Here is a 27,785-nt window from a genome sequence, read left to right as displayed (position 1 = left end):
ATACAGAATAAGTAATAGAAAAGAAGAGCACCAAGATAATATGACCAAAAGAAAAACCATTTATAGTAATTATCATAAGAGTAAAAGATTTTACTGCCTTCCAAAAAAGGACAGACTTACCTTTGTTTCCTGACTTTTCCAGGCTTCAGATGCAAAAACCAGGGAATGCAGGCATGAATGTCCATTACGACCTGAGGTCAAAACCGATGCAATCTCAGCCCCAGCCTTCGGCCAGCCCCGCCCTGTACCGCGGCAGCCCCCGAATGCCAGTGCGCGGGACGTCCCGGGCCCCTGTGGCCCCACCCCCGCGCAGCCTCAGCGCCTCGCCGCGCGGCTTCTCCGCCTCCCGGACGGACAGCCCCTCCCCGTCGCGCCAGCGCCGCCCGCCCCAGGCCGCGGAGGTGCGTCGGCAGCTCATTTCGTTCCGGGCGAACACGGCGGCCCCGCTCAAGCCCAGAGCCCCGCCCGAGGACCCCACGCTGCCGCCCCCTGCCAGCAGCAGGCCCGCCCGGAAGCCCAGGCCCCAGCCCCTGGCGCAGCTCACCAGGGGGAGGCGGGAGGCCGCCGAGAGCAAGGCTGCCGCCAGATAATAACTCACTCTGAAACCGCCAGCCGCCCGACGGTAACGTCCTGCTTCTTTGTCTCCTTCAGAAGTCCAGCTCGCCTCAAGGTCTCCGCCCCAGGCCAAATAAACATTTCAGGTTTCTGTCTCATCCTGCAGGGCCGTAGGTGTCTGCTCGGTTTCCTCACTGGACACGGCACAAATGACACGGATTAGTGTTGACGATGCGGGGCCGTGTCACCAAAACTAGCTCAAGTGCAAAAAACGGGCACGGCTGCAATCGACCCCAACTGTTACCAACTGTGTATCGCTCTGGCATCGTGGCCCTCTGACACTTGTGCGGTCTCATTAGCGCACAGTTCCTGACACACTTACTGGCACCTCGTGTCTTTGCATTAGTTCACCCGCTAGGCAGTGGTTCTCAGTCCAAGCCCGGGGGCGCCCCTGTGTCTGCTGGTTTTCTTTCCAGTCGGGCCCTTTATTATCAGTAATCCCTGTTGTACGTGTTTGATCTGCTTGCCTTTTTTTTTTACTTTTTTTCTGCACTCAGTCCTTGATTTCAAAAGAACCCCAACATCCTGTTGCTGTTCCCATAACATTCGTTTTTTATGGGACAGGGTTGTTAGTCTTGTGCCCGACCTCCAACATGGAGGAGCTGGTGCCCAATGTGGGACACGAACCCACTACCCTGAGGTTAGAGTCTCATGCTCTACCAACAGAGCTAGTCGGGGCGCCGATTCTATTATACCTAAATTATATTAATATGCTATATATTATATTATTATATTTTCTCCAACAACTTCAAAGTACATAACTTTGTGACATTTTTTCCACAAATTACCAATTGAGAATTTTGTTTTTCACATTTCTGATTAAAAACTCCCTCTTTATGATGAACAGAATGATAATGTACCAAACACTCTTCTTATGTCCAGCTGGTCAAAGTTTCAGCTCACACACCCCTGAATGAGGGGAGTTCAGAGGCGCAGGAATTGGCAAAACATTGATACCAATAACATGTCCCTCCCAAAAACCAAAAACGTATTAAGTGCTGAAAGCAGATTTAAAATGTGCTTCAATTAAAGATGAAAATTGCAGTCACTTAGCCTGCAATTAAGAAGTGAGCTGGAGCAACAGCCAGCAGACACAGCAGTTCAGGAGTAAGAACCATTGAACCACAACATCCGTATATGATCCATAAACACAGAGAAGGTGTCATTGAACAATAAATGGAATTTCAAAAACATGGATTATACTATCTAAATGATTGAATAATGTTGCTTTAGATATAGGGTCCCCAACAGTAACTAAAGCAACTAAATTCCTACTTATGACAATTTAAGTTGCAATGCAAATAAGATCTACTCTGTCAACCTTGGCATTGCCCCTTCAATTCATCATTAGACGAAATCCCAACAAAAAGTATTAGCAGAAATAAAAAGGAACAGACTAATTCATAACGTAAATCCAATCTCATCATCCTGTCTGTCCTTGTTGAACAAAAACAAGGTGTCTTTTCATTCCAAATTCATAGAAAGTAATCCGACATGTTAAAGATATTAATGACATGCAAGACACCTTGTTAGTATTATGAGAGCTTCCAGGATATTCTTTCTTCATAAGTAGGACATGATCGTTTGTGCTAAATTGGTTAATACAATCATTTCATTTTGGGACCACATTTTTTAATTAATATGTATTGCTTCCATGACTGAATCGAGGTAATTTTAGGCAGCTTTCTTTTCGTTCTGAATACTTCTGCCAGCAAGCCCTTGTCAAATAGTTGTGGATGTCTTCTCATCTTCTGACGTGCTTGTAGTCAATATGTCTCACAGGAGCTGATATTGTTCAATACATATGTGCACTTTCACAGCATTTTGCTTGTTAACTCCTGCAATTCCATTAAAGTGAAGTACAAGTACTCACTTAATTCTTTAAGTTGTTACTGCTGCGTATTCCATACACCATCTGCAGTTTATTGTTTAACACAGAAAATGTACTTATCACATATTGCAGCCAAAGATCCTTAGAGAAATGTATTTCTAATCTAGAGAGGTATCTTACATGTGGACCATGTTATGTGTAGTACTGTAGTACTATGCACCTGAACACCAGAACGTCATCATTTATTTTGAGCTCAGTATTATCCGATATCACCTGTGTGTAAGTCCAGAGCACTTACACCTGAGAGGTTCAAAGTAAAACGCAGCCCTTCTGTGAAAGCTGTGAATTTTTGTGTGTGGTATAGTTGTTTGGGGACTGCAAGAGGTCAGTTCTTGTCCATTTCTACTCTAGCGCAGCAAAGAGATAGCTGCAGCACTCCTTATTTACTGTGTTTTTCATGATAGGAAAATGTTTTTCTCAACCTCACTTTAAATTCACCGTGGACAAAATCAAACCATTCAGATGTTCGACAAATGAAGTGCAAAAAATGGTGGTCATGGTGTTACAAAGGAGTGTAATTTAATGTTCATTTAAATATAAATTGTATTTAAAAATGTATATTAATAGAATGTTCTATTTATTTATTCAATTATTTAATTATGCATGGCTTCAGGCATTACCTTCAAATGAGTTCTGAATAAGCATAGTGAACCTGAAATGTTTGTTTGGTCTAAGGGGAATTTATGTATATGTACATGTATACTGTATATATATATATGTGTACATATGTATATGTATATAAATTCCAAGGTTTTGGAATATGCAGCACTGAACCAAGCCCTGACTTTTGTTATAAGCCTTCCATTAAAATGGGCATGCCTTTTAATAATTCACAACTCATTTTTGGTGTTTAGTAATAATAATTTAAGTAAAGTCTGTACTGTATATAGAATAATTATTTCTGAAAAAGAAACATTTTTATTTTTATCTGGCCAGAAAGAAAAAAAGATACAAAGTATCTCTTTATTTCTTTTTTAAAGGCATTTGGGTGTTTATGACGTTGAGCAAAATAGAACACATGCATGAACACCCATGAGGACTAGACCGTAACACGAAAAATACTGGTATCAGTCTTCAGTGTTCTGAGTCGCATATCTGTCTGTGATTGTTTGACAGTGGGTTTGGTAGAAAAAGTATTAAATTCCTGAGAAGTCAACAGAGGAGAAAGCAAGGCGATGCACAATGATTCAGATTCATTGTGATGCTATTTCTGGATAGATCAGTAAGTGAAGTGGGGAGACATAAGGTGTTGGGGTTGATGGTTTAAGAGTTTATTCCACTGACAGGTCCTCAGTGTCACTGAAGTAAAGAGAAAAGCAGACTGTATTTAAGTTACCAAGACATACTAATCAATTCAGCCTGGGACACCCAGGAATAATAATCAATCTTGAACTGGTCTCAAATCACCCACTCTGAATTCTAAATAGAAAATGTGAACCACAGGCATCAGTGTCTTCACACACATAACACTGCCTAATGTAAAACCGATTCTAGTCTTCTTTGTTTTAGTAATAATAGCAGGCTGAATAAACTCCTGAAACAACAAAAACGAAAATGTGTATGCCTTACTAACATAATAACTGAAGTTGTATGTTATTTGTTAAGATTTGAATAATGACCCTAAATAAGATAATGGTTCAGTGATAAATAGTGTATTCTAAAAACTCTTGAAACTTTTTTTTGTTCCTCTTGGAGTCTGATTCCATTGTGATATTCTAAGTCACCATTGGCACATAAGAGCATATAAAGGCTACAAACATGCATAAGACAGAAACTAGCCTAGAGGTATGTAAATGAAAGGCCTTCAGGAACACAGCTGAGTAGCTTGTTCAAGACACATGGAAACCCAAAGCAAAACAGCTGCAAAAGTGCAGTCTTTCCTCAGCGTCGTTCTCGAATTCTTACTTGAAAAACACTTGTTTAAAGTTAATTAATTCACCTTTCATTCTCCATATTCTCCAAGTATTATCCCTGAGACTCTCCATTCTTTACTGCTCTTGTGCTGTTATATCTCCATTGCAATATTCTTTTCTAGCTCCCTTTTGGCCTAATCTCTTTTTTTATTTTTTACCTGTGCTTGCAATTCAGTATGCTTCTTTTCTTTAGCTGGGTTTAAATCATTTTTCTTTTTAATGTATTTTTAAACCATTGGATCTAGTGCTTTCTTTGTCATTGCTCTCTACCTACACTTCAGATCAATCCTCTGTGTACTTCATGCAGAATATCTTTAAAATGTCATCTGCTCTCCATATCTATCCTATCCCATTCAGAGTCTCTAATATGGTTGCAGTTTTTCTCCCCCTTCTTGCACTCTGCCTTGTTGTTTGAAAGTACTAGCTTTAGTAGTTTTCAATGCTTTAGTAGACGTTCTGACACAGCAAGAGCATTAGTTGTGTCGGCACAGACAACAGCTAGGTCTTCTGTTCCAGACAGATCCAGTTAGATCCTTACACATGAAAGACCATTAATAAGCCGTACTTTTGTATGCTTTAAAGCCTAAATAAACTTTAAACACATTGATAGTGACATAATTCGAATTGACCATCCTCTTTTATGTCCTATCAGTTGTCAAAGATTTCTCCAATCTGTCATGGAGGGACAATAATTCTTATTCTTGTGTGTTACATAGAAACATTAAATCGTCGTTCAAGAGTATACTTGAGACAATCCTATCAAACAAACCAAACTGGAATGTTTTTAGAAAAAGAAGTGTCTTATTTTCCTTTATCAATCTCTGTATTAGCAGTTTGTTAGACTTTTGACCATAATCCACTCCATTGCTTTGAGGTCTGCTAGTTCACACCTCTCTAAATCCTTCTTATTAGACTGGCTTTGTGCTCCAAATCATAGTGTTGTACTAAAGTTCTGAAGTGTCATTGTTATTTCTAATTTCTCCTAATTACTGTATACAGTGTGTGAAAACTGTGGAACAGCAACGTCAGTGCACCATGGTCATGCAGCCTGGTATTTCTTTGTGTTTCCTTTACCAAGATCTTTACAGCAAAAATATGTTCGAAGGGCCACTGTTTTTAACCATTTGCTACGAATATTATTGGATTGTACTAATAAGTGTACAAATGTATGTAATATTCTATTGGAGTAAATTGATCAGACTGTTGATGCGCTTTTTAGATCAATCATGTAAAAGGACATTAAATAGGTTGGATCTGTAAACTTTGTAACTATAATATGCATACTTAATTTAAATGTAAAGGCTAACGTAATTTAAAAAACACAATTGTTGTGCTTTCAGTTTACTTTATTGATCTGCACAAATTATAAACTACGTTAGATTTTAAAAATATCCTTCTTCTGAGACATTGCAATAATCCAACCTAGAGTTATCAGACACATATACAGAGTTTTATAGTAGCAATAACTACCAAATATGTGCAGACATTAGCCAGTTGAGTTAGAAGGAAAAATGATTTCTTTATTGATTGCATAGACATTCGCCTTGAAGAGATAGAAAAGGAGCCTTTTTTCTTTGCTTCTTGTAATTTTAAAGTATTAAACTTCATTATCATTATGTCATTTTCATTAGTCATTATCATTACAGCAGTTTTGACAATCAGAGGTCTGAGTTTCATCCGCAGGGTTGTGAATGAAAAGTTTTTTTGAAGAGAATTAGTATTTGCGGGGAGACCATACGTAGCAACAGGCAAAACATTTTAGCATTATAGTGTATGCATATTTTATTAGCACTGTGTACTAGAGAAACCTATAACACTATAAGACTGAATGAATCAAAATAAAATTGTGAGAAAACTCCAAACTATAAAACCAATTGGCCTTGTCTTCTATATCAAAACTGCGTTTACAATAGAGACCAAGAGAACAGTGAAGTCAGAAATTACATCTTATACATTTCCTTAGCTTTGCTTAGGCAGCTGCTGTTATTGGTACTTGTCTTATACATTAAAGCTCATCGATCTGTGCAAGTTTTCTGGAAAAGAGTGTGTTAGCTCTTCTAAATTTTAAGCATGGTGTACCTGGAAACTTCTCAATAAATGCTTTACAGCTGAAATGCATTCACCCCATTATACATTAAAAACGAATTGAATTGGCATGCTGACCTTTATTGCAAATGTACTGCTGCTGGTCTGAAGTTATAAAGAGTGTACTATGTGACCTGTCAGTGAATGGACTTCTACTTTGTGTTAATGCATCAGTTTGGTGTTTCTAAGATCATTGTGGTCGAATTGTAAGTTGATAAAGTGTAGTTATCTTCTCCAGCATCAGTTGGACCAGCTTCAGTTGGTCCAGGTCAAAATCAACTCAGATAAACAAGCATAAAATAACAAGAAACATTTTGATGCAACACCATTTAGTGTCTCTAAGGTGTTCCTTTCAAAAGGAAGTGGGCATAATCCTTAAACACATAAACACATCCCGTGCTCGCACCACTATCCACTCACTATCAGTGGATGTGTACCCAGATTGGAAGACAGGAAGCACTGAACTGTCCTCATACAACTAGTGAAAATTGGAGTTTACTTAGTTTACTTACAGCATGGGTTGTCAGCTAGCATTGATGGACGCCTTCTATGTACTATCACCTAAAGAAAAAAAAGAAAGGTTCTGCAGTATTTTAATGACAAATTAAAAACAATTAACAACAAGAAACAAGCAAGAAAAAAACATTTTTGTTATCATTTAAATGTAACCATTCAGTGGCTTATTATTCAAAACAATTTGCCACAAACCACAAAACAGGCGTTTAGCTTTAGATAAAACTATAATTTTTCAGTGCTTGGCTTCTGCTTACTGAATACCCAATCATTTCCTTCAAATATTGTAGAGGAAAGCCTTTAACCTTTACCTTTCTGCTTTAGTAGCCCAATACTCCTATAAGATGAGTGTTAATGACAGTGGCATCAATGCATAGCACTGTACAACATCAGGGTACCCAACCAGAGACGTTTTGGTGATGTATTCACTTAAATGGTTAACACATGTACACTGTTGCACTCACGAATAATGGGGAAAAAAGGTTTAAAAAAAGGCAAAACAAAGGAAAGTGAGAAGTACGGTATGTGTTCAAAAGTTTTTGGTTCAAAAGTTTGTGCCTGCATATGTTAGCTTTTTTTAAGGAAGCAGCTACATAATGTTTACACATTGCAAATAGAATGTAAAAAATAATGAAAAAAGCAAAATTAACTGCATGGCAAATAACTACTGGCCATTAAAAGTGTCATATTATTCTTGGAAGGTTTTGTGAGAACTCATTAGCCTTTTGTTCTTTTTTAATAGCCAACTCTTTGTCTCTAGGATCTGCCAGTGTGGACTGTTGTTTGTATCAGAAAGCAGCCATTGTTTGTTATTAAAAGGTAATTACAGACCCATGCTATTAAAAAGCCTGCATATCTTTTTACTGTTGTTGGCCTGCTGTTTTATGTGATTCTATGGTTGTTTTATTTTTATGCATTCCTTTTTTGCAAGTGTTTCAGAGAAGTGTTCAGAATAGCTTTTAAGTTTGGGATTTCCCCCCTGTTCAGTACAGCTAAAATAAAGTTGTTGGTTTTTTTTGTAAATTAAATGCATTTGAGGGTACTGATAGATACAACTCAAGTGTTACCTTATTTTGGGTAAATCTTCAGTTACAAGATCCCATTTAGAACTGAGCATTCATTTTTCAATGTGAGAGGAAAGTGTGGGTAGGGTACAGGTTTTTGATATTTATGGTTTCAATAGATTTGTTTTTATCTTGACATTTTATCCTAGAGTGCACTGCCTTTGAAAAAGACTTTTTGACCTGGATTCAGAATGTGTCAAGTCTTCCTTTCCCAAAGACTTTTAAAGGGACAGACTGCATTATGAAGACTGGTAACATTGTAAATGTCATTATTAAATTACACAAGAAACTTACAGCCAAATTCAGAGCACATTACATACACTTTTTCCTGTAGTTGTCCAATGTCCAATGTTTATGTAGGAACTAATTGCTAAGGCTTTTGAATGTTCTTATGTTAAATGAATCTGAAAGGATTTCTTTATCCTACCAATGATCATGCCTTTAATTATATTCTTCTCTCGAGTTACACTATCCGTGGATTATTTGTGGTTTGAAGCGATTTATCTTTTTTTTTTTTACTTTTACTTTTAAACTATCCCAGTGAAGCTGATACTTTCCCTCAAATAGTGTGATTTGTGTACCCCTTTTTGTAAAACCTTACACCCTAGCTTGTGGGCTAGCACATAAGGAAGATTTTGTGTTGATTGAAAAATGTATTTTCCCACAAACCTTGAAGAAATTCAAATTACGTGATATACAAAGCCCCTAGGCTCTAAATCCGTTTCTCACTTGAAGAGCGGGCATGGTTTGAAGTAGTGAGCTTTATTGGGGGTAACTCACCTGGGTGAGGAGAACGACAACCTGTCTCTAAGAACAGGGACGTCATGAAAACCCCCTGCTCTCCCCCCTGGGAGAAGGATGAGCCCCTCCTGCTGCAGAGGAGGGAGGATTGTGTGGATGAGAAGTACAAGCAAGTCAGCCAGAAGCGTGATACTTATACATGGGCAGGTGGAGCTGGGTGAGATTAAGGTTTGACAGCCTCCTGAATTTTTAAAACTCCATGGATTGTAATTGGATTAACCAGAGTGAAACCGATTGGTGGAACGGAAAAGGAAGCAGCCTCCGACAAATTGCCATCCTTCTGTCACAACCTCCCCATGGAGTGTGTCCAATTGGCCACAGAGGGTCACGGGTCACCCTTCCCTTCTCCTGCCTGTCCTGCACTGGAGATATTCGCAGCACCTGCTTATATTGAGAAGTGACCCTGAATCAGGCGCTGCAGGTTATTTAAGACCTCCTCAGTTTCTCCTTGGCAGTCGGCTATTGCATTATCAGACCCTGCCCTGTCCCTGACTCACAGACAACCAGCCATCATTTCCCGTCGCCTGCATTTTCCCCATCGCCTGATTAAATCCTGACCTGCCTGGGCTCTGGTTGAGGAGCTCCTCTTTCGCTGTGCTCAGCTGCACCTCTCCAGCCTGCTGTGTGCCGCGGGCGGCAGGGTCTTCTGCTGGCGGTACCGTTAAGTGCGGCTGTGGGTTTGGTGAAGCAGCTCCCCACTGTCGGAGCACACACGTCTGGTCCCTGACACGCCCATCACGCTTTGGAATTGTTTTGCAGGACACGACTCACTTGTGGTTCCGTGGTGCCAATGTCACGTTGCATTCTTCCTCTGCATGTTCTCTGGCAGTGGGATCTGCTGCTATGCCAGGCTGGCAGTCCTCCTGGGGTGCTGTGCCCGGCCGTGGGCCCTACGCAGCTGCCAGCTTGGCGGTCCTTCTCTTTCTCCCCAGCCTGCACTCTGGCCCTGTCTCGAGCCAGCCTGCGTACTGCCCGGCCATCAACTTCTGGACTGTGCTTCAGCCTGTCAGCCTCCCTGCCTGCCCCATGTCCCGACCTGCCTCTTTTTGATTCTGCACTGTATCCGGTCCTCTGCGGACACTCTGCCCAGCCTGATCCCAGGCGCGCCTCTCTAATTCCCCTCCGACAGGACTCTGAAGAAGACCGCCAGAAGAGCGCACGCTCCACCCCTGAGGCGCCTCCTGGTGGACCGCCCTGATGCCCCATTCTGCTTGACTCCAGGTGCAGACCAGCCAGGCCTGTCCTGTCCCTGGTTTTCCTCTCTGCTCTTGTCCATGTCAAGCCCAGCCCGTTCTGGGGGGTGCTGGCCACTACCCTTGGACTGTGTCACCCCTGCTCTTGGGTCCGTAACACCTCCTGGACCTCCCCCGCCATCCTGGTGGGTGGTGTGGCATAACACCTCCACAGTGGCTTTATTGACTTTGTAATGGTCTGGGAAAGTGAGAGCTTAGTATCTTCTGGAACCGCATGAAGTGTAGCATGCCCATAGCAGGCCCGACACAAAGCACGGGACTCCACTTTGCGGGAAAGGGATCTGCACACTAAAATTAACTAAAGCCGAACTGCAACTGCAGATTGGAAGGAAAGGTTTTTACTAAAATTATGAATGGGAACTGTGTGGCAGATGAATAAAGTGGGGGAAAAAAAATACAGGAATCAGTTTAGTTTCGGGAATTAGATACAGCGTGAAATCAGTACAGTTTGAGCATAAACACTGGCAGTTTTTTAGGGGTGATGTCAGATCAAACCACGTTCAATCAAACCACAGCGATTTCATGAAGCTGGAATCATCTGATCTTTAACACTATGCCAGGACCTAAGCGTTGCACAACACTAACAGCTCTATGAGCAGACTGGGCCATTACAAGAGTCAGTTTCCAGCTGCCCTCAAAATATTCCCTGTTCTGATGCTGCCAGGTGTGGCAGTATGCTTGGTAAAAAGACAGGAGACAAACAGAATGATTATGTTTGAATTAATTAAGTAGATTGGTTTCCCTCACCACAGAAAAAGAAGCATTACTTTCTGTTTAAACAAAAAAAAGAAAAGGAAAATAAAATGAAAAAATAATGTAATGAAAAAGCAGAAATCCTTTAACTAGAGTTAAATGCAATTTCACAGATATACTGTACAATGATAGAAACTTCTGAAAGATATGAATATATATTTTCTGAAAGAATATATATATATATTTTGAATGCATCAGGGAGATACCCTGACCTGACTGTTTACCTAGATCTGAGCTTGGAAGCCTGCCATTAATCACTTTATTAAAAATCATGAACAGAAGTGAAGACGGGACTCTAACGAAATGGAAAAGACATTGGAAAGCAAAACTGAAATTACAGGCAGGAGGCTTGATAGTGCATGAGGTGCTGGCGCATACAAGAGTTAAAATTTTCAACGTGCAACAGATGTTAGGGGACCTTGTACACTGGGAAAACAGCCAACCATTGTAAAATAACGGTAGGTGAAGGGAGTAGTGAGTCCACGAAGAAGTCAAAAACAAGATAGTCAGACTGGGCATTTTGCCCAAGGTTCTGAAGCTACGATTTTTTATTCTGGCTGAAAGAGTATGATAAGTAACTTATAGAATGTCTGGGAAATGTCTGTGTTCTATTGCTATCATAGCCCAGTAGCACTCCTGCACTGTCCCTGTTACCTGGCACCTGGTACTGTAAATGCAGTGGTCCTTAGGCAGCTCTGTGAAGGTTGACACCCCTACCAACACCACAAATAGTAAAGCCCACCAAATTTGTTTGTGCCATTGGAAGTTCAGTATTGAGTAATTTAGTTTTAATAGTAAAATTAAATCTGTCTCCAATATGATCATCTAAACACAACCTTTCCATGTTTATATATTACTATTCCATAAAAAGAGTAAAACACTAGTCTTCTAAGGAGTTTGTCGTTCTAATCTTTTTAAATACATACTTCGAAAGATGGGTTAAAACTTTAAACATAATTTTTTATGGCATTTATATTTTAAAATGTTAGAATAAGAAACTCCTTAGATTACTTTTTCTTTAAAAAAATATTGACACCCCTACAAGGTATTATGACATGCTAATTAATTAATCTTTCAGGAAAAAGTAATATCGTAATATTCCCTTTTTTAGGTTAACACAGCAGCATTTCTAATTGCATTAAGATATTGGAGACTGATTAAATTTTATTACACAAACCCACACACAAATGATACAGATCAACTACTGTCATTCAAATGGGAAAAATCTCCCCCATTCTGGAAAGACTGAGAAAGTAGTTTACAAGGATCTCTTCAGCTAAAACAAAGTAATTGCCTTTCAATATCAATGCTCTGTTACAATTTGTGCACAGCATATCTACAGTTAAAGAGGAATGGTGCCAAGCCTCCTCACATCAAGCAAACTATTAAGTACATTAACCATTCAGTGTTTATTGAAAATGTATAGCTAAGCTGTGGGGGGTACAATACCTCCCTGTGATCAGATTCTTATCCTCTCCTTCAGTTGAAGGACATTAACATGACTACCCCCCCCAAAAAAGCGCCATATCTTTGGACCGAAAGCAATACTTCTACTTTCAACGAATGAGGTGGGTTTCACTGTTTGTGTGGTTTGGAAGGGAGCCCTAACTTCATGTATTTCCATGAGGCTCCATCCAAGTTCCGGTTCTGTAAGTTGTACGCAGGTAGGTAAAAGCAAAACCCAGCCAAGAAAGTTGGAAAGATGTGCAAGGAAGCCAGCAGGTAAAACACAAGAAGAAGTTCAAAGCAAAGTCGGGAAGAGTCCGGGTGGAAGCACGAGAGAAAGAAAACGCAGAGGGAGATCAAGAGAATTGGTCAAAACCAAGAAGGAGTCAGACCGGCAAACCACGAGAATAGACTCAGTGACTGGGACGAGTGATGTTGCCCTTACTGGTCTTTAAATAAACAAAGGTAAGTACTGGTTTAATTGTGCACCAGTGGAACTGATTGGAGAATTAACAGACACCGTGGGGGCTCGTCTGATTGCTGTGGAGATATGGATACAAACTAGAGTCTGTCCAAGACTGGGCATGACTCTACCAGTCGGGGGCTAGTTTGCCAAGTCATGATCTCTTTAAGTGTAGTTTGGGGGTTGAAAGCCAGTTAGTTGCCTCTACAATAGCTGCAATAAATACATCTGAAGACTTTCTGTATTGCTGGGTGCTCCTAGTTAATTTCACCACAACACCATAATTTCACCTTAATAGTCGCAATTTAAGGTTTGACTATAAGGTACAACATTGCACTTCCGGGAATGTTATTGGCTAAAGAAATGTATGTCTATTTTCTCACAAGCTTAGTCAGCACGGCACGCGCAATATGTCTTACACAGTAGTCTCTTAGGTATTGATATGCAAGCTGCCTCTTTCATGAACAGCATACAAAGACTGTAAATCCTCAGCTCCATCAATCCTAACCTTTTCTAATGGAATCAATTGGAAAGTTTTTGATTCAAGATCAAAAAGATCTTTAACATGGCATCAGAGTTCTCATCAATTGTATGCTGATGGAGACAATACGCAACAATACGATTTAGCAACTAAATGTTTCTACAATACCACATTAAACACCACATGTTTAACTTGATTAACAGCACATTCTTTATAGGATGATGGGATGAGCAACGTTATTCAGATAAGGATAACTTTAGTACAGTAAACAAGCTAGTAAGCAGCTCAACATAAAATAGATTAGATTAAGATAATTCGGTTCCAACTGTCACAATTCTGGCTGATTCAATTCACGCTTTGAAATGCTGGAACTGGGTTTTTCAATTTTTTTAAATATCGTGAAGGCTGGTAATGATCACCATGCAAACAAACAGTAACCTCAACTTTACATAGTTACTTTACAAAAGTTGTACAGTATGCTTAGCAAAAAATGTTGTATAATATTTTTCCTTTGGTACCTTTATGCAAGGAACTTATAATGATAAGCTGACAAGATATGATGTGTAGTCGACCTTTTTCATTTTGTCTCATGAGGTGGTCACATAATGAAGTATTTGTTGCTCCTTAACCTTCATGGAGAAACGTGACCCCCGAGAAGGAGACTGTAACAAAATCAGTTCAGTAACAGTGTCACAGGATTGCCCTTCCCATCTGCCTGTGAGGGCAGTACTGTTAATCAAATTAAACATGTGGTGTGTGTCTGTCTGATTGAGGACGTCCTCCTGGCGATCCCCCTGAACTCCCTGCGAGTGCTCGCCGCCGTCGGTCTCCACTCGCTGCTCTTCCAGGTCAACATGAGGTTTGAGGAGCTGCTGAAAGAGGTGGGAGCCTTCTCCAGGTTCCAGGGAATGGTGGTGCTTCTCCTCTGCATTCCCAGAATCATCCTCCCCCTTCACTTCCTGCTGCACAACTTCATTTCTGCCGTGCCTCCTCACCACTGTGCCGACCCACCCTTGGAGAATGGCAGCGCTTTGGCTGAAGCAACTGAGGCCGGGATACTCGCGCACACCATTCCCCGGAAACCCGATGGCTCGCCCAGTTCCTGCTCTGCCTTTCTGTATCCCGTCGGGAACCTGTCCAACAGCTCTTCTGCTGTGCCCTGCCAGCACGGCTGGGTGTACGACCACTCACAGTTCCACTCCACCACTGCCACGCAGGTGAGTTACGCCATGCTGCACGTTTCCATTTCATTTCCCTTCCCTCGGGTTCAAATCCGTTTTTAAAGGATTTTTTTTTAAAAAAAAGCTCCACCAGGAGCTCCGTTCCATGTCAAATGGACACTGATTTTAGTCTGAAGTGTAAAAGAATAAGGACTGTAAGTGAGCTAGGCTTGCAAAAAGAAACAGCAGTCAGTGTTCATTTGGGGATTGCTGAGACTGCTGTTCTCTCACTATCAGTTTTTGTAGTGTCATATTTAAAAAGATGTAGTCAAATGGAAAACAATCCTGGGAATTTTCCTTTATCCCTCATGCCCGATGCGTTTCCTGCTGGAATCACTCTGCTCTCCTCTTGTTAATTAAGAATTCCAGACAGCCAGAGAGTCTGCACTGGTGCTGTTGAATAGTGAATCTGAGTTTTCTACCTGACTAGACTTAAAGTAGTTAATCTTTCTGTGACATCAACACCTGTGGTTTTCTACTGAGTTATCATCATTGCCCTGGGCTGTCACAGTTTCAGGCTTCTGTATTTTAAGTAGTTTTTTTAACGCATGTTCTTGGAAGAAGAAATCTCTGCTGAGATAAAATAATGACCAACATAAGGCCAAGACACCCAAGCAGCAGCCTGCATGTACTGTAGGTGTGTTCCCAGGCAGAATAAAGGGTCTCTGTGAAAACCAGCTCTAAAACGAATAGGACCATATGTACTGAGAATGTAGAACTTGCTTTCTACTACCATGAAAAAATCTTGCTTGCTGGGGGCTTCCTTAAAAAAAGTTCTTTAAGAGCTGCCACCTGTGTACTGCACACAGGTAAACAGAGCTTGTCTGCTGAGATTTTCAAAGCAGCACGTTTCCCTCGACACTGTAATGTTGTCTTTGATTAAGTAATTGAAGTGAAATTATTCCAGACATTCTGTTATTTAAGTGTTTTTTAGACAAACAGCTTATTCTGTGTCACAGCTTGCTGGAGAGATGGATATTATGAGCACTTTTCCCCTTATTCACCACACAATCAATGAACATCACATGTTAGATGAGCCCGCTGAATAGTGTGTTTGTCTCTCAAACTATTTCGTCTGACGAAAGAGGGGCAATGTATGTTAACAAACTGCAGAAATTTCCTCTATGTTGGGAGCATGCAGCCCATCGTGTGTTACTTGAGGAACTGAGTTTGCTGTGACTATAAGAAAGAACAGAACAATCTATATGTTTTGACTGGCTAAAACAAATGCTGATACTGGATAGCACTAAGTAATGAAATAAAACTAGATGCTATTTACAGTATATTGAACTCATCTTGCAAAATATGGTTTAAAACTTTTGTATCTGAGCCCAATATTTTATGCTTGTAGCCTTAATTTAGGTGCTAATAATTTGGAACAGATAGGTATGTAAAAAAATATTCCCTCTGGTTTGCCAGTAAAATTTGTACATGTTTTTCAAACCCAAAATAACTAGACATTAGGCTTAACCTGGTTGTTGATCAGAATTAACCAGCTCTGATTTTAAGTATCAATTCTGCCAAAGGAACTGTAGAGGATTCGCAACTGCCTCCATGAATGCCAGCTACAATTACACTCCATTCTCTTATAATACTTCCCTATGGTTTGCAAAGGCAAGAAGGGTGCAAACTTTGAGAAAGAAAGGATATGAATCAAAGGAAAACTTGAACCGATTGTAAATCTGGGGATACAGGGGTTCCAAACCCACTGATGTTCAGGGGAAGGAGCTGTGTGAAGGTTTTTGTTGAAGGTTTACAATGTCTTCACAGACGTACTGTATTTAAATTGCCATTCCTTATGTCAGTCATGCAGCAGCCTTTACCAGATGAGTGGGCTGAAGCTGAATGCATGTGCCAAGCATTTGTCATCAGTGCATATTCATATTGATGCACATCAAAAAATGTCCTTATTCATTATTGCCTCACATTAGTGTGATATTAGTCTGTTCTTTTTTTTAATTGCTTTTGCAGGTGACATTATAGCCTCAGTTTTCATTCTGTAGCAAAATTAGCCAGTAAATCTGCCAGTGAAATTATTCTTTGCACTTCTGCCATGTGAATGTTTGTTTTATTCAATCCACCTGTCAAACAATGTGGTAAAATACACTTCATGTGAATAGTAAAATTCACAATTCACAAATGTCTGTGCATGTTTACTGGTTAGCAAATAGTTTGTAAATCGTGTCATTTGACAATGCTGACTACAATTTGCACTCTAAGTATGCGCTTGTATTCAGAATCCAGTGCTGCTAGCAATGTTAAGAATTATTCAATAAACCCCCTTTAATTTTTCACATTTGGGTTTGGTGACTATTATGTCTTTGTTTGAATGCATGGTTTTTCTTTTAGGTTTTTAACCATTTCTCTTTCTGCATTGACAGTGGGATTTGGTGTGTGACAACAAAAAACTGAACCAAGCTCTCGCGACATTCTTCTTTGTTGGAGTCACTCTAGGAGCAGTGATATTTGGCTTCTTGTCAGATAAGTACGTTTTCAGAGTCGCTCACTTCAGTCAATGGTGTTTAGGAATCCCAAGATTTTGACTTTGTGTCTTAATTCTTCTCTGTGTCTTTAATTGTTGTCTATGTACAGTAGATAGCAAGTAACATAGTAAACACCTATGAATCTTGTAGGACTATTTGGTAGTGATAACTATAGAATTAAAATGTATTCATTATGAGTTTAACACTGCAAATCTTTTCAGAAATACAGCTGCTTATAGATTTCTGAACTCATGCTGAGCCTTATGTAAACAGTCTACAGTACATATTTCTAAACATGCTGGGGGTTATAGAAGTGTTGTACAGATTTCAGAACTCGTGTTGAACATTATGTAAGTGCAGTACAGTGATCTGGTTGTGCTTAATTATTGATATATATAGTAGGTTTTTTTTATATCTGTGGAACATCATGTCTTTTGAACTTCTCAGGCTCCAGAAGGAAACATACTGTAATGGAAAATTGTTTCCTGAAAAATGTCACGTATCAAATAAAGATGATTACTTAAGTAAATCAAATGTCATCTTTAATCAAAAGAATGTCGCTAGATGCGTGTTTTTGGAATCATTAACAAACCACCAGGAATAAAAATGACCACTGAATGATTTACCTACAGTAAGTCAGGTCAGTGTAATGACAAATATGTTTGTTTCATGAAACCTTTCAGCTGTTAAACTCCAGTAAAACTTTCCACCAAAGGACAATAAGTTAGTTTGTAACAACGTGCATTGTTTTCTTCTTTCTCATTAAAAGAAAAGAGCAATTAAATCTAATTAACCTGGGTTCTAGAAGCCTGACTCAAGAAACAATAATTTACCTTTTGCTCAGTCTGCCTTTTATCTGTTGAAATGTAACAGCTGGCAAGATAAAACTGGCTTCTGCAGTTTACATTTTCCTTGAAATAAATGAACATTTATACACACATGGTGTATTTTATGCAATTGTAACAGTATTTAAAATAAGAAATGCTCTGTACAGTATGTGACACAACTTAGTTCTCTGTGGAACACATTCATAACTGTCCATAAGTCAGTCATAGTCACTGTGGCATAATCATGAGAACCAAAGACTGGACAGTATATTTACTGTACTGATCAATCTGGGTGATACAGCATGCATACCTGAGTATAAAGTTGTGGATGTATTCTGCTTCTTTAGTGGAATCATGAATAACATCTGGAAAGGTTAGGTTACATCTGATAACCCTGACAACATTTTCAGAATGAATGGTGGTTACTCAAAGTGTACAGCAATACACAAATACTTCTAGTAAAAAGAAACTTTGTGGAATTTCTACCTTGAAAACAGTAGCCTTCATAAAGCTTAGTAAACAAACAGTAGGTGTCAGAGTGGGATTCCAAATAAAGACTCATACCATGCTTTTAATAACCGGAGGATCCAACATTATAAGGGGATTTTATATATATATAATATAGATATAAGGGGATTTGTCCTGCTGTGGAGAATGATGACTGTGATGAGTAGCTCCTGAGCTCACATTTTTCCTTCTGCTTTGTGTCTGAAGGTTTGGGCGCAAACCCATACTCCTGGTCTCATTCGTAGCGTCTGCTGTGTTTGGGATAATCAGCGCTTTCTCTGTCTCCTATGTGATGTTTGCTGTAACACGGACACTGTGTGGTATTTCCCTGACAGGAATGTCCATCATTTCCATTGCCTTGAGTAAGTGAATTTGGTTTTTCTTATTCTGCCAAACATTAAGGGTGCTGTAGCCCAAATGTTTTATTATTATTTTAATTTTGACCTACAGGATTTCTGTATTTTATATGGTCTTTTCAGCAGGTGACTGGAAATTACTTAAGAAATTACACTAGATGAAACAAGCATGTGATTTCCTTCCCACTTTATACTTTTTGTTATATTTAGACCTCTTCCACACAATACTGTATACAGTACATGGGGAACTAGAGGAACTAAAGGAGTCCTTGGACACTGCCTCTCACCTAGAGGAATAAAAGCTGCTATTACATTTTGGACATTTTAATGACCAGCTCCAGTTCTGATTGGAGAACGTCTGTTCTTTTCAGTGTAGAAACATAAAAAGTTTAAATAATTCAAGGAATCTTCATTTATAAAACTGTATCTGCACCTGTTTGCTGATTAGTTGATAATCTTGAATCTAAGATTAAAAAAGGAAATGTATTTCTTAATACCAGCTTTCGTTCTCAAAGAGAACTGAGCTTGTCAGTGTCCTTGTTTTATTCATATCCAACATGTGGCATGTAAGTATGCAACTTGTAGTATAGCTTTTTACACAATCTTTCATAAGGGCAAATTAACTGGCAGTTCTTTCTCCAAAGTGTTGTGATTGGATGAAGAAATGATGAATTTCTTCCAGAATATCCAGATTTCAGCTTGACTGCATAGTTTTAACACACACCCTAACCTCCTTACCACACAAGGCGTTCCTTGTCAAATATATGTGTGTATGCACATGGATACCGACCATTTCTCAGAGCCCCTGGGGCCTGTAAATTTACTTCATTTTCATCAATAACATATTTTATTGAAATCACAATTCAAATTATTTGTACTTAAAGATGTTTATCTCAACATGGCTATAAAACAGAGACTGAACTCACTGTTCTTTCCATTAATAAGGTCATTCATTCATTCATTCATTCACAGGAACCCAAAGAACCACTGTTGGCTCTGCTGCTGATCGCTGATCGCAGCCAATGACCAGCCAAACCTACTTCTTGACACTGCTGACCCAGTTCTTACTGGTTTTCTTTGGGTGATGTCCTACACAGTTACAATGACTGCACAAGAGATGGCTGGGTAGGGCCAAGTGGTTCAGCTCTCCTGAGCACAGGCTGAGTTCTATGATCAGAAACTAGCACTTGGATAGTGTCTCCAGTAGCCTGGGACTGGGATTCCCAAAACAAGGGCACACAAATGGTTAAGGTCTTCTGAGTGTAGACTGGGATCAGAGGGCTCTCTGGGCTCTCCGCAACACAGGGACTCTTGGGGCTGACAGGCTTCAATGCTATTGGTTAAGAGTCCGCCTCTTATCCAATCAGTTCTCCCCCAGTAGAGGATACCTGAGGCGTGTAAAAAGCATAGTGACCTGAAGGCAGGTGGATTGGAGGAGTCTGCATGTATCACCTCATTCTCCACTGGGTGCAGTTGTGGGGGTTCACAATTGTGAGCAGGGACGTGAGAAACTGGCAATTCCAGATCTGATTAATACAGCAACATGTAATTGTTGATTTTCTGAATAAAAAGTAGGGGTAGGATTCTGTTAAATTCTGTTCTGGTTTTAATTTTAAACTTCAAACTGGGAGGCCATCTGCCTACAGGGGAGATGAGCTCTCATTGAAAACTCATATCCCAGGAATGGATGATTGGAAAGTTCTCCACTTTACTCCCTCACACGTTTCAGAGAGCAGAAGTTAAAATCACAGCTACAGATGTAAAATGATATAAACAATCTCTCATCTTTTTTCCAGGTGTAGAATGGACTGATGTTGAGCATCGCACTTTTACTGGCACTATCAATGGCCTGTCTTGGACGGTTGGCAACATGTTGCTGGCCTTGCTCGCCTATTTCATCAGGGACTGGAGGCAGCTGACTCTGGCGGCAACGTCCCCTTGTCTCATTGCCATCGTTGCCTGGTGGTAAGAGCAGTGGCTGGACAAACGTTTCATTGCCAGCAACAACTGCTGCGTGCTGTATTGTTGTGCATTTGAGAAATAAACTTTGATTTGAACAAACCAGCATGACCATCTTCACAGCAGCGGTGATCCGAAACAGTCTGCAGTTCTCAGCAATCCAGCCTTTGGCCTTCACTGCAGCCAGAGCAGCTGAGGCCCTGTCTTCATGTGAACGAGAGTCAACCGAAACAAGGAATGTTGCAGTCAAAGTCATGTTCTAAATTGGTGCACTGTGGCATGATATGGTATATTTATCTGAGCACTTCTTTCCACTCTCACAGCACTGCAGTTTGCAGTATTAAAACTGGAAGAAAGGAACAGCCGTAATGGCTGATTTTCATCTTCTCGCAGGCATGGAAGGGGCAAAGTGGAAGCTATGTATTGCCTCTGGTGCTCAAAGGGCGCTGCACCTCCCCTGTGAGCTTTTCAGCGTGTTTGCTGTAGCTCCCCATGACAGTATGGTTTCAGCAGGTCCCTCATCTCTAACCCTAAATCTAAACAAATCCTACTCAAGGGGCAGCTGCCAATAATCCTGTTGTCCCAAAATTATAGTTAGAAGGCTTGTAGCATGATGCCTATAACCCCAATAACTGCTTAAATAACTACTGCTTTACCACAGCTGGAGGCCTTGATTGAGGAAATACATTCAGTACCTTTATATTAAGCCTAGGCTCTGAGCAGTTCTGTGTGTGAATAGTCTGAGATACAGCTTTGCTTTTAACCTTCTTAGCTGGGGGAATGAAAGCAAGACCATAAGGATGGTAGGAATAAACCAAGGAGCTGCTGCATGGGTGATGACAAGCCATAGTGAGCTTGACTAGTACTGAATTCACACTTAACTAAGCATGCTGCAGGATGAACTCCTCATTCAAGCCTTTTTTCAAGCATTACAATAGGTGATGCTATCTGATACCCTTGGCTATCTGATACTCTTGTGTGATGGTACAGTACATAGTTCCCTCTGTGTTTATCTTCCCAGGTGGATCCCAGAGTCTGCAAGATGGCTGTTAGCTAATGGGAAAGCGGAGCAGGCTCATAAGTATCTGTCTCAGTGTGCAAAAATGAATGGCAAAGAGGGGTCATCCTCCATGATGAACACAGAAGTAAGTGATGGACACAGACTGCAGCAGCTATATGTCAAATGTGAATCTGAATGACAATGACTGCAGCCATAGACAATAACCTCAATGCCATGGTTCTTATGCAGCTACCTAGTTCCACTTTTGGGTAATCATGTTATGCTCTTTTAAAATTGCTTCCCAATTTTCTGTGTCTGTGTTTGGTTAGGCACTGAGCAAAGTAACGATAGCAGAGGATTCCAACACAACCTATTCCTACTTGGATCTGGTCAAGACGCCGAAAATGAAAAGAATTACTCTTTGTTGTGGACTTGTCTGGTAAGAACAGCATGTAAACTTCTGTCTCTTCCCTTAATTAACAACACTCCTGTGGCAACTCCACAGTTGGCAGCAGGCAAAACCACAGTCCTGAGGAGGAGCCAGCTGGTTACAGATTCACAGACTTCCTTACCTCAGTATCGATCTGCTTTACTCTGCAACATGAGGTATGAAGGGAAAAAGGTATTTCAGGTGTGAAGTAAAGCTTAATAATATAAGATCATCATATTTTGTTTTAAAATTAACAGACCTTAAATCAGAAATGACCTTTTAGGACTAACCCCCCCCACACACTGTATTTTACTTTTAGAAACTGTCCAGGAGTACCAATGGCTCCTTCAGTGTCCCCACAATGTCACACACAGCCACAGCTCTCTCAATACCTCCAAAGCACAGCGGCTGTGTGCAGAGTGCAGGAATCAAGGCCAGAGGCTTTCAGTGGACATTTTTAATCGGACTGTTTTTGAAAGAAAATTTGCTCAGTTGCATTTTACCAGCACCTGGCTGAATTGTTTCCAATCCAATTGCGTTAATTTAATTCGACCTTCTTTCATTTTTTTTGTTTCATAGGTTTGGAGTTGCTTTCACATATTATGGCATCAGTTTCAAAATCACAGGGTTTGGTGTCAACATGTACCTCACACATTTTATATATGCTGCAATCGAGGTGCCTGCCAAAGTTGGTACCTACTTTGTCCTTGATGCAATTGGGCGAAGAAACGGCCAGGCGTGGTCCCTTATTATCACAGGAATCTTGATTGGAATTAATACAGCCATCCCTACAGGTAACAGAAATAACATAGCTGTCCTACAAACATGACGTAATACCAATGCAATCTGTTATGTCTCATTAAAGAGAAAGGCTCTGCTATCCTATACAAGTAGTGACCTTATCAGTTGTGTCAAATTGTATTTTTATATGACATCTGTAGCTGGCTGGAACCAGATTATTTATTTAGAGTAGGAAGAGTTTGTTTCCACTGATTGCTTCCATGTGAAAACCAGTTGAGGTTTTGTGCTTAAAAAAACACAAATCTCCCCTTGAAATTCAATTTGCACCATAGGACACAAAGAAAACAAAGGTTTTGATTATGAATGAAAATTAAATGTAAAAATGCTTTGTCCCCATCCTGGAAAACACACAGCACTGCTGATGGTTTGCTTGACTTGTTTAGCACTGTTCAGAAAAATAAAACCTAGTGTGTACACAACTAAATATGTTTCAGTATTTCCTCCTTGTTCGTTCTCAATTTTTTAGACAATTTGCACAGTTGCAAAATGTTTTGAATGAAAAGTTCCTTCTGAAGAACGCATCGTGAAAGAACAATATATTTTGTAACTCAATAACTTCCCATTTCTTTCCAATAACAAAATAACACACTGAAATCATAAGAATGTTGCAACTTTAAATTTTTAATGATGTTTATTGTAAAGACATACAGTACAACCCATTTATTCTTTCTTACTTTTGTAATGTCAGATTATTTTAATAGCCTTATTCATGCCTTATTCATGTGCCTTATTCATGTGACAGTCTTCAATTCTCTTTAAATTTACTATAATACTTTTCTGGTGACACTGAATTCCATTAATATCAAAATTCATAAGGAATTCACAGAATGCACCCTTTGTCTTACATTGGATATTCCACAGCTATCTGTTCTAATTTAATAATTGAAAGCGCTCTGGAAATACTTTAGGAAAAGCTACGCTTTAATGGATCGCCTTTGTAATATTTAGTACAAGATATTTAATAATACATCTTATTTATTATTATTATTATTATTATTATTATTATTATTATTATTATTATTATTATTATTATTATTATTATTATAAACCTAGAGCTAAGTGGGACCATGCTGGGTTCTCAGAGCACGCTTCTTCCTTCCTCAGATCATGGGCTTCTACGTACAATCATAGCGGTTCTTGGAAAGGGCTTTTCAGAAGCTGCATTCACCACAGCGTTCCTCTACACCACTGAGCTGTACCCCACCGTCCTGAGGTAAGAACACTCCATTGCGATCAACTGCTTACGGTGTGTTTTGAAGCAGTCATGAGTCCTAATGAATTGATTGCTTTGGGCTCTATACACAGTTTAAATACTTGTTTGTTCAAATCTCATCACCCTGCAACTCACAACTGACAACCCCCTGAAACTAAGCCGGTGTGAGCCTAGTCGGTGCAGAGATGGGAGACCTCCTGGGAAAAAGTAAGGCTGCTGCTGGAAGTGGTGTTAGGGCCAGTAGTGGGCTCTCACCCTGCAGTCTGTGTGGGTCCTAATGCCCCAGTATAGTGATGGGGAAACTATACTGTAAAAAGGCGCCATCCTTCAGATGAAATATAAAACTGAGCTCCTGATTCACTGTGGTCCTAAAAAATCCCAGGGCTTCTTGAAAAAAGTTGGGGTGTATCCCCAGCGTACTGGCCAAATTTCCCGTTGGCCCTTACCAATCATTGCCTCCTAATAATCCCCATCTATGAATTGGCTTCATTACTCTGCTCTCCTCCCCACTGAGAGCTGGTGTGTGGGGAGCGTACTGGTGCACTATGGCTGCCGTCACATCACCCAGGTGGGGCTGCACATTGGTGGTGGTGGAGGGGATCCCCATGACCCATGTAAAGCTCTTTGAGTAGAGTGTCTAGAAAACCTCTGAATAAGTGTAAGGAGTTATTATTATAATTACTGTCACACAGCACTGGAGCTTTGTACTCTGAGAACAGGGAGTATTTTGGTACACTTTTATTGCAATTTTGTTAAGGGTGGTAAGGGTTTGCAGCAAGATACCTGGCTAGTTCCAATTTCTAAACATGATCCTGGTTCTAGCTACTAGAAATCAAAGGAGCCAGACTGGCTTAAAGTCCTCCTCTCGTTTCCAGACCTTTCTGTGTGTTTAGGGTCTTTAAAACTCTTGTTTCCCACGGGCTTTTCTGCAATGCTCAGTGATGTGTATGAGCGCTCTCCTTCTGTGAGCAGGCAGTGTGGTCTAGGTTACACATCCTTCATGGGCCGGCTGGGGGGTTCGCTGGCGCCGATGATCATGCTCCTGGAAGACGTCTGGACCTTCGCACCTTCCCTGGTCTTTGCGGGAATGGCTGTTTTCTGCGGGTGCATCGTATTCCTGCTGTCCGAAACTCTGGGCATCCGACTGCCGGAGACAGTCACCGACGTCGAAGAGGGAAGGTACTTACAGTTCAAGAGAAGCCTATTATTTGCAGCAATTCTGCTTATGCCTATGGAAACGTATCCTTATCCACTGTGCATGGGCAGGATGTGAAGAGTCTTTTTTATATTTTTGATTTCCTATTATAAAGAAATTGATATTTCTCTTCATTACATGCAGTCAGACAAGTATCAAACTATTGCAGCAAACAACAGAAATCAGAATACCATTCGGAAATGTCTATCTTTCTATATGAGAAAGGAAAGGATGATTTGATGTTATACAGAAGATCTAAATGATTGATAAAGCCCTCCAACAGCTGGTTAGAAAGGAATACAAAAAATGTTATGAGTTACATTTCTTTCTAACAAGCTGAAGAAGTTCAGTAATTGTTTGCTTTTAATTTATCTGTTCACTGCAGCCCAACCTATTATCTGTCTTTTCACCTGTGTATTTATCTGGTAGTTTAATACAAAATGTTTTTTTTTTTTACTTTTAGGCATAAATCTAATACTGAAAGCCAGACAACTTGTGAGAATCCTAATGACATACATTTATTACCAATGACCCCAAATGGAACTGAGAGAGGATAAAGGATTTGTATTACCCTGGAAGTTGGCTTTGATCCTGGGCCAAATGGGTATCACTGGAATGAAATACCCTTGGCTTTGTCCTGCAGGACTGGAATAATGAATGCCACTTATATTCAGTCAAGTCATGTCTGTGTGTGCTCTGAAGCTTTCCACTACTGATTAGGATCCGTAAAGGGACCATAAAGACTCTGGTATCATTAACTCTGGTATCCTAGCTGAATTCCACTCTGGGCTTGCATTATCTGACCTCCCAAAAGTTCCCCACTAATTCAATTAGTGAAGCAGTTCATCGGTTCTGCCCTGATCTACTGTACCGTGGAGCTGCTGGTGCCGAATGACTGTTGCAAGTCACTCAGGTCCATTTCACACTTCTGTGGATGGTTGAAGTGAATCTCCTACAACGTAAAATGCTTTGGGATCTTTTTGGATGTAACTTCTATATAAATGCAAAGCATTGTTATCTATTTGTCAGTTTAACATTCAGGAAGATGATTTTCTGGCAATCATGGAACATATTTGCTCAGTCTACATTTCAGCCAATTGGTGGGATCTGCCTTCAGTTAGCACACTCCACTAATGGCAGCTATTCCTTTTCCTAAGCACACTTTTCCCAACAATTTCCAAATCAGAATATGAAAACAGTTGACATATGTATAACACCTTCACAGCCCCAAACTAGAGAAGAAAACATAGCAAAGAAGATGGGTTCTACTGCATATATACCTGAAAAAGCTATATATCTATATCCATAAAGACAGGAAACTAACTCACAACTTTAACTCCATTGAAGGTGCTAAGCAGTAAGTGCTTTTAAATACTGTATTTAGCTCTTTTTCTTCTTAAATCACCTGGAAATTATCTTGAAATGTTTCTTTCTACAGTATATAACTAAGATTACAATGAAAATGTTTAAATACTAAAGTTTATGTTTAACTACTATCTTACTGTCTAAGAAAAGGAAGTTTAAATGTTTAAACAGTTATTTCTGGTCATTTTGCCATTTTCTAGATCTTATTTAGCTGTTTAAAATTAAGCTATATATCTATATCCGTAAAGACAGGAAACTAACTTACAACTTTAAATCCATTGAAGGTGCTAAGCAATAAGTGCTTTTAAATACTGTATTTAGCTTTTTTTCTTCTTAAATACCCTGGAAATTATCTTGAAATGTTTCTTTCTACAGTATATAACTAAGATTACAATGAAAATGTTTAAATACTAAAGTTTGTTTAACTACTATCTTACTGTCTAAGAAAATGAAGTTTAAATGTTTAAACAGTTATTTCTGGTCAATTTGGCATTTTCTAGATCTTATTTAGCTGTTTAAAATTAAGCTATATATCTATATCAATAAAGACAGGAAACTAACTTACAACTTTAAATCCATTGAAGGTGCTAAGCAATAAGTGCTTTTAAATACTGTATTTAGCTCTTTTTCTTCTTAAATAACCTGGAAATTATCTTGAAATGTTTCTTTCTACAGTATATAACTAAGATTACGATGAAAATGTTTAAATACTAAAGTTTATGTTTAACTACTATCTTACTGTCTAAAAAAAGGAAGTTTAAATGTTTAAACAAACAGTTATTTCTGGTCATTTTGCCATTTTCTAGATCTTATTTAGCTGTTTAAAATTAAATTCAACCATGGTGCAGGGTGTTACATAATTTTAAACTTTTGCACCACATTAAAAGTTTCCTTTTCTTTTTCTGTTAATTATTTGTACATAACAATTAAACCAGGTTCTGTCCAACATTTGTTCTTCTTTCCGTCATCCACCATAATGTATTCAAGACATTACCCAGGACAAGCTCTTCATGTTTATGTTTTGATAAAGAGTAACATCACAACGTGAGCAGCACCTGGCACCACAGTGGGTCAGTTGGATGAAAGGACGTCCCATTCCGCAGGAAATGTCCCAAAAGGCATGGAGCCAGCCCTGGTGTTGCAGTTGGCTG

The 27,785-nt window shown here is 39.7% G+C and overlaps 2 protein-coding genes across 2 annotated transcripts in view; both read left to right on the top strand.

The window, feature by feature from the left end:
• Window positions 1-7,877, top strand: part of LOC102682254 (tau-tubulin kinase 1) — a 60,339-nt gene extending 52,462 nt beyond the window's left edge. Inside the window, exon 15 of the mRNA XM_069179853.1 lies at window positions 143-7,877. Coding sequence (XP_069035954.1) covers window positions 143-590 — 448 coding nt within the window. The 3' untranslated portion in view covers window positions 591-7,877. The remainder of the gene's footprint in view (window positions 1-142) is intronic.
• Window positions 7,878-14,043: 6,166 nt separating this feature from the next.
• Window positions 14,044-27,580, top strand: LOC102699166 (solute carrier family 22 member 7-like). The gene is made up of 10 exons (XM_015362403.2): window positions 14,044-14,495; window positions 16,880-16,983; window positions 18,523-18,677; window positions 20,468-20,636; window positions 21,652-21,775; window positions 21,960-22,069; window positions 22,640-22,854; window positions 23,966-24,074; window positions 25,047-25,253; window positions 25,733-27,580. The coding sequence occupies exons 1-10, from the start codon at window positions 14,133-14,135 to the stop codon at window positions 25,824-25,826; spliced, it is 1,650 nt and encodes a 549-aa protein (XP_015217889.2). The 5' UTR covers window positions 14,044-14,132; the 3' UTR covers window positions 25,827-27,580.
• The last annotated feature ends 205 nt before the right edge of the window (window positions 27,581-27,785 follow it).

Source organism: Lepisosteus oculatus, chromosome 17, assembly GCF_040954835.1.
Source record: "Lepisosteus oculatus isolate fLepOcu1 chromosome 17, fLepOcu1.hap2, whole genome shotgun sequence".
Taxonomy (NCBI): Eukaryota; Metazoa; Chordata; class Actinopteri; order Semionotiformes; family Lepisosteidae; genus Lepisosteus; species Lepisosteus oculatus.
This window is presented reverse-complemented; position numbering and strand designations above follow the sequence as displayed.